Source organism: Papaver somniferum, chromosome 2 (assembly GCF_003573695.1).
Source record: "Papaver somniferum cultivar HN1 chromosome 2, ASM357369v1, whole genome shotgun sequence".
Lineage (NCBI taxonomy): Eukaryota > Viridiplantae > Streptophyta > Magnoliopsida > Ranunculales > Papaveraceae > Papaver > Papaver somniferum.
Window position 1 is genome coordinate 17,450,442 of NC_039359.1, and position 11,331 is coordinate 17,461,772.

The window sequence follows — 11,331 nt, forward strand, 5'->3', positions numbered from 1 at the left end:
CCGCTTTGGGCCCCACAATATGCCACGAGCCATGTGGAACCCAGGAAACCCTAAAAGTGGCTCCATGCTATGGTCACTCATAGCCGCCCTTGATCCTATGGCCATCCCCGTGTTATGGCTCTGCCATGATTCCTTTGGCATGGCCATGGCTCCATTTGCACAAAAAACGACACTGTGCCACGGCCACATGCCACACGCGCTAATTAGGGTTTCGATAAGCCGAACCCTAATTTAGCCAAGGTTGTCACGCCAACCAAGCCAAGTAATGCTCCCTAAGGCATTAAGTTTGATATGGCAACTGGAGCCAATGTTGTCGAAGCCATATTTGGGTCTAACACCAATATGCCAAATCCTAGCCTTTGCCACGGCGCCGAATCCTAGCCTTGCACATGTCGCCAATCCCTAATTTTGGCCACGACGCCAAATCCTATCTTGGCCATTCCGCCAAGCCCCAACTTTAGCTACGGCGCCAAATCCTAGCTTGGCCATGCCTCCAAGCCCTAATTTTGGCCACAACGCCAAATTCTAGCCTTGACCATGCCGTCAAGCCCTAATTTTGGCCGCGGCGCCAAATCCTAGCTTTGGCCATGCCACCATGTCACTGGCATGTGCCAATGGCTTTACTATGCTATTAAAAGATGCCAACGGAATGCGTCCATAATCAATGGCCATCCTCTCATATGAATTACAATCCCAGCCGTCCAAATTCGCCACATAAATGACAGGCATATGGCAAGTTTTAGGCGACCGGAAAGCCTAATAGCATCACACGCTATTCTCTTGCAGCAAGTCTCCTGACTTTGACTCGCCATACATGGCTATCTGCTACTTAGTTAGCGTACAATTAATCAGAGTATCCAGGTCTTGTGCACAAGACGCACTCAACAATCTGTTACACTTTTCCATACTCGAGACATCAAACATGTCACAAACTGGGGGATGCTCATCAGGGTATTCGTCTGGCAGTTTACAGCGTGTGGCGTGCAACACGTCCATCATAAGAAAGTGTCAGGAAAACAGGGCAGTTAGTGGCGGCAAGAAGTAGTGGGTGTAAACAAACCTGTTTCCTTCATAGTGGGAACGTGGCTTCTGGCATTTACACATTACCCCACTTCTCCATCACTCAACAACTCCCACTTCCTAGGAGACCAGGGTGCATTCAGTTACGACTTGTGTAGATAGGTTTCACCTATTTCGACCAAACAACAGAGTTTTGGTTAACAACAACACAGTATTCAGAAAACACCAAAGAACTGATAAATTACATTGTGCAAGCCAGTTCCAAATTCTGAAACAAGTCATAAAATAGCCACACCTTCAGAATTAACCATTATGGTCTCAACACCTTCGCTTCCCTCCCTAAGACCAACCCATCTCCTTAACTTTGTGACTGAATCAAGACTGGAACGACCATTTCTTGGTTTAGTCCAGGATTGTACTGATTGATCTCTCGAATCTAAAGTACTCCCGTGCAGTGCATTTGTTTAAGGTACCGACTCGTTTCTCATCCACACACCCAAAATTTACCAAAACCGGCAGAAACAGTTTTTACCCACAAACAATATTTACGAAAAGTTCTGCAGTGACGCATGTAAACCGATTCGTCGTCTTACATGTGACCTGCAATCTCGTTTTGAGATAATTAGCAAAGAAGTAAGTGAATTTGTAGCTTTAGCCATGCAAGTCAATCGACTTAGAGTGAAGGCTAATACTGATGCTGAGTTGGAAAGAAAATATATAGAAGAATGGAAAATTAAGATGAAAAAGGGTAGTATTCCGTTTCGAAGGTTGTTTCGAAATCCTTAAGATGTTAAACAAATTCAACCATTTTTTTTGGATGTTATTCCACCAAGTACATCTCGATGAGTGGTCAATTATAAGTTTTTTGATTGGTCAATTATTAATAAACTGAATGGTTGCTTCTAACTAGAAGTAAATGTGATGCTTAATTTAAAGCACACGTCTCTTGATCTCAACAGAAAGCAATATTTTTCATTCATTAAATTTAGAATTACATTATTAGCAAATATAAAAGTTACAAGTCTTCTAATGTCGTCCATCATTGCTTTCTTCACCTTGTTTCCATGTTTTAAGGCGCGAAATACTCCCACTTTCCAACAAACTTGAGAATTCACTTATACTTCCGTAATTGTTGAAAAGAAAAATTGGGTGGTTATAAACCAGAAGTAGTAGTTGTTAGAGACGTAGAAGAGGTTGCCCGTGGTGCAGCGGGATGATAATTTTCGTTCTGCTTCTAGTTCGGAAATGATAAGTTTCGTTCCAGTTCGGAAATGATGCGGGAAAGCGTCTCGGATCTGGTTGAATTACTCGATGATAGGAAATAGGCAGAGTTTGTGGAGCAGTTTTTGGCACTTGTATATACAGACATGGTATCTGTCAGCCATTTTCAAACGATCTGCAAGTGCAAAGTGGTTATTTGTTGATTTAACCAATACAAGTTGTTAAGCTCTGTTTTTTATTGGTCTTTGGGTATCCACATTGTAATAAGGATAAGTATGTTCCACAGCTGTCGAAATTATTGGGATCGTGGTTGTCTCGCCTTGTGAAGTTATACTTGGCAATCCCCAATGTATTTCATACATATTTGATGAAGATGATGGGGAACTTTCATATGTGGGATAGGTCATACAACATGGTTCTTCTGTAGGCGGATGGTTAGGAATGATAAACTTATGATGAGCCGTATTAGCTAACCCTGGGAAATCAAATCCCCAAATGTGCATGTTAGAAATGTCAATTGCCAGAGATACTGTGTTTCAGTAATATTCATTTGAACGCTTAATTCAAACCTCTTCTATGGCATCTGTTGCGACCTGTCAAAATCTTTTCCATTGACTTGCATTTGCTTTGGGGGTTAACCGTCCTTGCAAAAGTATTATCTAACTGGAAAAGTATCCTTTCTCCAAAACATCAAACATCTTTGTTCATTATCGGGGGTGAAAAAAATAACTCTTTAGAGTGAATAATCAAGAATAACTTATACCTCATGATCTCCAAACTCAGTGATACTGTAGTAAGAATGAACAACAAAATTTCGGGCGCTTCGTATCATTTGTTGATATCTTTGACCAAAAGCGAAAAGCATTTCATTGTCACCAGTGTCCGACCTTCAGTCGCACGCTTCTTCTTCAGCTGCCAAGTTCATTTTCCCATAGTGTAAAAGCTCGTTTACCCAACCACCTGGATGACCAAATTTTCTATTTTGCAAATCACCATATGATAATACCCTAATAGCCTCTTTTTTTGGGGAAAGTTACCTTAATGCGGAGAAGTTACTGCTCCCTAGACCAAGTGCTTTAAGAAGTGATACATGTCTTTCAAGTTACTTATATTTCATAGAGTTATATACATCACCATTCTTAAAATATATATATATATATTAGTATTATATTATATCTAAAAAACATCAAAAAAAACATCAAAAAAAAACATCATTTGTCTTAAACTTTTTTTTCTTTTTAAATTAAATATAAATTATTCACATGATTAACCGAGAAGAATCATTATATACGAAATTGAATGGGAGTCTCGGAAGTTGTTGAGCTCCAACACCCTTTCAATAGTTCATAAGTTATTAACTTATTGAAAATAATAGTCCTTAATTTAAATTAATGGTTCATAATTTATTAATTTATTAAAAATATAAATTCATTTGTTTTGATATTAAAAATAAATAAAATATAAAATCAGAAACGAAAGACGAAAAATTACCGATAAAATATTTGGTGTTGACAAGTTTCCATCTAGGATAAAATCACCCATACAATGATTTTACACTGACGACCGACAAAAGGTCCACTATTTTAAGACTGGAGAAAGTCTATGCATTATGTAATCAGGAAGCTGGCTAGCGTTTTGCCTCTGCCAAATTAATTATAGTGTTTGACTTATGGATCAGTGGTTCAGCCGAATCCACCAAAAATACACTCCACCGTATAAGAGTATACCAACATATGCCAAGCCTTCGGGTAGAAATGTGTACATGAAATGCTTAGACATAAAGAAGGAAAGATAACTAGATGAACAAGACTTTTGACAAAATCAGCACCGAGGAATGCGACACAACAACAAGAAGAAAGAGAATGTGAAGTCATCAGTGAAACTACTATTAGGATGCCAACACTGAAGTGAAGTTATAATTTGAAAATGTCATTAGGAAAAATGGAAATGACCTTTGTAGATTGAAAGCTCTGGGATGCTTTTTTAATTTAAAAGTGCACGTTTTTACGTACGCTGATGCACGATTGTTTGCTAAAGGAGAAAGGAATGTGATTCACGCTCTACTGCCATGAGGTGTTTAGTAGCATTCATACGTGAGGGAAGACCCGTTGGTACTTGGTAGTAGTTATTGGCATCTCATCTCACATTTTCGCATCATTTATTTGTTTTATAAAAAACATAAAATTAGATGATAATGATTCAAAGCCAAGTGTCTGTCATTCTATTCTTCTTACAATGCTCTACAATCATACTGAAAAAGAAAAAAATCCGAGATACCACCATCTATTCTATTAGACAACTAATCGTCCAAATTTACAACCAAAATGGAAAAACAATAAATAACGAGCTTTGATGTCTTGAAATGCGTTAGTTTTATTTTTATATAAGAATATATAGATTAGTGTAAGAATATATAGTTTTATCATTAAGATTTTATAAAAATATCAGCTGCAGAAAATGCGAAATTTCGAGATAGCTGCTGGTGCGAGACCAAGAACAATCATGTAACGAATCTTCCCTCTTCATACGTAACCTTGGCTTCTAGAAGGGCTATTTCTACATAGTTTACGGATGCACTGCCTGTTCAAAAGGTTTCAGGCCCTACTTAAGATAGCCTAATAATTTATCTATTACTAACAAATAAAAAGAAAATTTGTCGCTCTAGTTACACAAAATTGGTTAAAAAGAACAAAATCAAAAAATTTTGGGTGAAAATGACATTTAGAGTTTGATACTGTTTAAATGGACAAAAATATAAAAATAGTCAGGATATAAACAGGTTTATCCTACCTATTTTCAAATATTTTTTTTTATTTTTAATTTACGTCAGGATGCATCCAGTTTCATCTTTGCTATTTTTTAAGTTTAAGACGGGATGAATCCAGTTTCATCCTTGCAATTTTTTTGGTGTCCATTTCACCCATACTATTTTTTACTCGTCCATTTGAACCATATTTTGAAAATATTTGGACAAATAATCCATTTTCCGTTCTAGTTAAATTGGAAAAAGTTGTCGACAACCATGGTAAATCGGAGGTTTTTTTTTCCACCTTTTCAGTTGTTTATTGAGATCAATCAATCAATCAATCAAACTTATGATGTTTAGATGAAGAGACACTCTCCTGACTCCTGAGATCGCTAAGACTGTGCGATAAATCTAACAAAATAATAATAATATCTATTTTATTTTTAGTAAAAGTGAAATCAGTACAATAGTGAACGAGTCATGAATCACACTTCCCTTTATTGCTTTTCATTTGTACGCTTCTTAAACCTCACATTCACGAGTGACTCGCGAGCGAGAAACATAACATTGCATGTGAACGTTGGAATGTGTTTGTGGCTACTGGCTAATATAGAGCATTACTGGCTGCAACAAAAATAGTTAGAGATGTTGAAAACACGACCTTGTCCAACCTTTTTGTTTGTGTTTTTTATTAACATTGTCCTGTTGTGTGTCTTGTAACTAAAGTAAACCACAAAAAAATATATTAGTAACCACTATTCCTGTGGCCATTAGTTATTGGACCAGCAGCCCCCCACCCCCACCCCCTCTATGCAATAACTGTTTTAAAATGCTGGAGAAACAGAGCCAAATACAGTATTTTGATATTCATGATAACAAAGAAAAAGAAAAACTATTGAGAATCGGATATTGTAGAAGTTCCAATTTTTCAAACCTTCCACCTAATCTCTTTTGTTATGTGTACTGTACATAATGGTCTGCATGATCGATACCAAAAACTGGAGATGCAAAAAGTGTGGACACGCCACAGCACATATTGGCGGGTTTAAACCCGTTTTCCTCGAGGAACAGAAGGTGCGCCAATCCCACTGCTCACTTTTCATATGGGAATGCTTCAGTTGATCAGCCAAACAGGATAGATGGGAAGACATTCGAGATGCCCAAATGGGAAAACAACATACTGTACCAACCACCCAGTACCAACTCACAACACCAGTAGTCAATCTTATTACTGGATCCGATCAAATATTTTAAGTTTATTCTGAAATTTGACAATTGAAAATTACATAAACAAATTCACGGTCGGCTCGACGAAGAACGTGATATGTGCTCGGCAGCTTACTAGAATTTCTGCAAGGATATTTATATTTTAAACAAGGATAATACAATTAACATATGAAAATCACCTGTATTATTCTTGTTAAGAAAACCAATGACAACTATATTTAACCTGTCAATCTTCCAAGTAAGTAAACCACAAATGACTTACTCTATGCATCTTTAATCATTCTCCACAGTTCGACTCTGTTTCAATCATGTTCAGCTATTTCACTTCTAAATAATAATTCCTACAACTTTCTACATTCTCATCTAGGATAAATGAATCCACGACTGCTCTTCAAGACTAAACTCAAATCATTCCAACGAAAAGTGATCCCTAAATCCAATATAACTAGCTGTAGTTTGTGCCACCGTGCATGCCATACTCTTGCAGATACTAAAAGCCACAGAATCCTATTATTAATTTATTACTTTCGGGAAAGAAAAAATGTAATAGCAACCCAACAGTAGCTGAACATGTTCATCATCTTATCTTCACGATTAGGCCCACGAGGCAGGCAGCATCCGCTCCAATTATGTATTGTACTGTGCAAATATAGAAGCAGGCAAGGTGCTGTTGTTATACATACATGGAGTGCCTGAGTCATCGTGCTGCATGGAGGTAGTACCCTGGAGTTTCCTCCGAAATGTAGTATTATCATCTGCAAACCCAAAGCATAATCGACCAACTTCCGAAAATATGGTCGGAAATGAGAGTTATATGGTGCTTCTAAGTTTTCTGTTGGTAAGTAATAAAGTAGACTTTAGACATTTTGTGTACGGCTAGTCCGGTTTCCAGATTCTATCACATTAAAAGTGCTAAAGAATCATAAAAGAACAAGGCAGAACTATAGTGAATGACTTTACAATTATAGTAATTAGTAATTACCACAATAATCAATCTGAGCTACTATTCTACACTCGAAGAGGAAATGGACATCACGACACATCACTTTTTCCTATAACCATGCTCTCTCACACAGGAAAAATAGATCACACTAGGAAACAGGACAATATACAAGAAAAATGCCCCAACAACTTCGATATAAGTTAGAATGTGACATATATGTGTTGTACCAAAAAGCATTTATATGGGTGTCGACGCAATGAGCCAAAGGTATGTTCTAGTTGAAAAAAAGCTCGAAATGTACACACAGATGCTAATTATATTATAACATGCCAAAGCATTGACGACAAAACATACATACCTACAGAAGTCTAATATCTCTAGATGGATTTGCATGTCGATTTATTGTGTCCAAAACCCTTGCAGTTACTACACTGAAGTTTCCGCTTGTCCAGATCTTGTGCCCGCTGTGATTTTGGTCGACCAGGTGTACGCCGAGCAGGAGGAGGGGTTATCAGGACTGCCCCTTCAGACGAATCTATTTTGGTAGGCATGTCTTCATTTGGAACAGGGTTTATTGACTGAGAATAGGTTGTTCGGTAAGTCTCAGTAGTGAAGTATCTGGAGCAGTAAGCATACGGGTGTTTGCCAATGTACAAAATGCAAGCTATTGCATGGGAACATGGCAATCCACTTAAATTCCATCCTTTGCAACTGCAATCCCATTTTTGCCCAATGTCCACTTTTTCAGTGTAAGAGTCCCCACGAACCTCAAACTTGTTATTATTAGGTGGAAATATCACATCATAATCCACACGAAAAGATTGTGCTTTCGCAGTTTCTTTCCGTATTTTTTGCTCTGCAGATGGAGTTAGTGTAGTCTCCCATTGATTGGAATCCACCCGACGTGTATATATCAACTCCATCATCTTCCGCCGGATTACATCAACCAACTGTGTTATTGGTAATTCATGAGCCTCTGATACCCATTGGTAGAACATTTCCCCGAAATTGGCTGTCATATGGTTATACCTTGCACCCTCAAAGAACACGTTAGCCCAATGCTCAGGCTTATTTTGGTGAACCCAGTTATATGCTTCAGGAGAAATTCCTTTGATACTTTCATGGCTCCTTTGGAATTCTTCGTATCTAGTAGCATAAGCAGCAGAGTGAAGATCAGCAACCAAAAGACGTTTCACTTCATTAGAAAACTGCATCTTCAGATCTCTCTTGAAACTCTCTGTAAGATACCGCAGGCAGTAACTGTGTTTAGCATCAACAAATACCTCAGGTATTGATTCACTTAAACCCTTTTGCATATCTGCTACAAACGTAATTTGAGAAGTGGAAACTGCAGAGCTCAGCTCTACTAGAAACCAACGCCAGTTATCATCGGTCTCAGCGTCTACTATGGCAAATGCAACTGGGAATACACCGTCATCCCCATCAGCTGCAGTTGCAGACAACAAAGTTCCCTGGTATTTAGAGTTTAAAGACGTGCTGTCGAGGAAAAGGAGAGGGCGGCAACCTTGTTCAAAACCCTGCAAAGATGCATGGAAAGAAACAAACAGACGATGAAAACTCGAGTCTTCCTTTGTGGAATATGTAGCATGACTACCTGGATTTGTCTCCTTTATCTTCTCACAGAAATATGGCAACTGATTGTATGCTTCTTTGTAAGACCCTTGAAGCTGCTCTCTGGCAATCTCTTTTGCACGCCAAGCCTGCGAATAGTTCAGCTCAATACCAAAATCTCGTTTAATATCAGTAACGATATCCTTCGGCTTGTAGCTTGACGATTCTCGCAGTTTCTCCTTAACAATTTCTGCCACCCAGTTCGTTGTAGCTTGATATCCACTTGTTAATATAGACCCATCACATGAATGCACTCCACTTACCTTTTTAATACAGAATAACTGGGTAGTCGACAACCTCGACGCATGTAACCTCCATGGACAACCTTCCGATTTGCATTTGACAGTTACACGGTGACTATCATTCTTAATGAATTTGTAAGCAAACCCGTGTGCAATAGAATATTTACGCAATGCTTCACGGAATTCATGAACATTTGTAAACCTTTGGTCAACACCAGTGATAGTGTTTTCCCATTCTACGGCTCTATGATGCTTGGCAGCACTTGCAGCAGTGACAGCAATAGCTGGCGGTTGATTTGGAGATATACTTTCAAGAGGAACATCAAATACTGCATCTGGTTCAACTGAGTTTATAATAATGCCATCAACTGGTGTATCATCAATAGCAACCACAGCTTCTGATATGGTTGTCCTACTTGACCTACTGGCAGGCATGTTGGACACATCATGATGAATAACATCTCTGGTTATAACAAAAATATCCGCCGTGGTTGAACTCTGATGGAAGTTGATCATACGTTGCAAATCTTTGTCATTAGAAATCGTAATAAGTGTTTTTCCATGACCTGGAAGAATATACTTCATAGTCATAGTCTCAGGACTATAATTCCACATTCCAGCAACCTCCAACATGAAATCATCAAACCTAGTTTCGTTATCAATGTCAATTGCATGAGCATCTCCGCCATTGTATGACAATGAACCATCTTTATTTGTCACAAACTCACCCCCAGATTGACATATAGTTATAAGTTTCTTATCCCCCATTACCTACACACAAAAATAAATAAATCAAAGAACTGTAATTTCCATGTAGAAATCACTGTTCTGAGAAGACCCATTTTGCTAAAGTCCAATTCACAGAGAAAATCTACATAATCATAGTATTATGAACCCCAATCACTCAAAAAATAAAAGCCCTAAATGCAACAAAATCACAAATAAACAATAAAAAAAAAAACATAAATCTTGATGTTCTCTCAATTGAGACCTTAAAATTGTTAAGAATGAAAAAAAGGAATTACCTTTGAGAGAAAAGCGTGATCTTTGTCACTCCTCATTAACAGAGTTATTTGATTCTTGTATGGAGATCATCAACCAGAGAACAAGAGAAGAGAGTAGAGGTAATTTGGGGGTTTTGTTATTGTTTCTACCAAACCTCCCTCAATAATTTGCTTCTTATTTAACAACCCCTTCGCAAGATGTCTTGAACTATCTTTTATTTCTAAGAACCCCCCTGATATATTCAAAGTTTCCTGTATTTTAATTGAAGGTCCCTAAATAATACAACATATCTATAAATAAACCTTAGACGAGCAGAGTTTCTTTTAGGGTTTGTTTTGACCATCCTTGACTTTGATAAACCATGTTTCGTATAAGGGCTAACCCAATAGTTGGTTATTTACATTTTACACCCACGTTCGGAATATTTTTTCTTTGGCATTTTGTTTGTCCCTCTGGCTATGGCTGAATCCCGTACAAACTAAAAAGTCTCTCTCTCGGTTGTATTGCTTGGGGACACTACAGTTGGCAGTAAGTAGTATAAGTGTATTTGAAGTTTTGGATTGAAGTTTTGGACCAGTGAACGCTAGAAATTGATGAAAAAAGTAATACTAAATTTTGAAATTTTAAATTTTGGTGTGAGAATAATAATTTTCTCCCGCTACGCCGGAAAAGGAAAATATTTGATTTTCTTCAAGGGCTTAGCCTAAAATTTTCAATTGACAAGGGGTGTGTTTCAATCCATCTTTGTTCCTAGTTAACTGTGGTTGCTCTACAGATTGCTTGTTGAGCTTTATGCACAATACGTTCTCCTCTCTTTTATAAATAGTACGCTTCATGTACATATGGACAACTAACTATCTATCTAAAATTTAGATAAAAAAATAATTACATATCAGAAGGGTTGTCATCTGATAAAAAATTAGTCGGAAGCCTAGTAATAAGCTGATCTCCAACCCGTACACACAATCTTTTCGAGTGATCGTCTATGCACAGAGTCGAGATAATATAACACCAAGGTAATCACTTGATAATAGTTAAAAAACAAGACCGATATACTACACGATCAATATCAAGTGCTTTCGATTAACGTACAATGTAATTTACTTTATTAAAACTAAATAATTATAATGCGGAAGTAAAGTAAATGACACGACAAGTTTTTTTAACGAGGAAACCGCAAATGTAGAAAACCCCGGGACTTAGTCCAGTTTTGAATACTCTCAGAATTAAGCTTCTATACAAAGACATTACCAACTTCGTATAGTTGAGACCGAGTAGACTACCCTAAGTTACAT

At 37.6% G+C, this 11,331-nt stretch overlaps 1 protein-coding gene across 3 annotated transcripts; it reads right to left on the reverse strand.

The window, feature by feature from the left end:
* Positions 1-5,871: 5,871 nt before the first annotated feature.
* LOC113347038 lies at positions 5,872-10,208 on the reverse strand. 3 transcript variants are annotated; one of them, XM_026590614.1, is made up of 3 exons: positions 10,057-10,208; positions 7,516-9,802; positions 5,872-6,337 (listed from the first exon to the last, which is right to left on the reverse strand). In XM_026590614.1, exons 1-2 carry the CDS (start codon positions 10,090-10,092, stop codon positions 7,535-7,537), a joined length of 2,304 nt encoding a protein of 767 aa, XP_026446399.1. In that variant the 5' UTR covers positions 10,093-10,208; the 3' UTR covers positions 5,872-6,337; positions 7,516-7,534. The 3 variants fall into 3 exon arrangements, with proteins under 3 accessions (XP_026446399.1, XP_026446398.1, XP_026446397.1); XM_026590613.1 differs by lacking the exon at positions 5,872-6,337 and adding an exon at positions 6,369-6,996; XM_026590612.1 differs by lacking the exon at positions 5,872-6,337 and having other exon boundaries at positions 7,157-9,802.
* Positions 10,209-11,331: the final 1,123 nt, after the last annotated feature.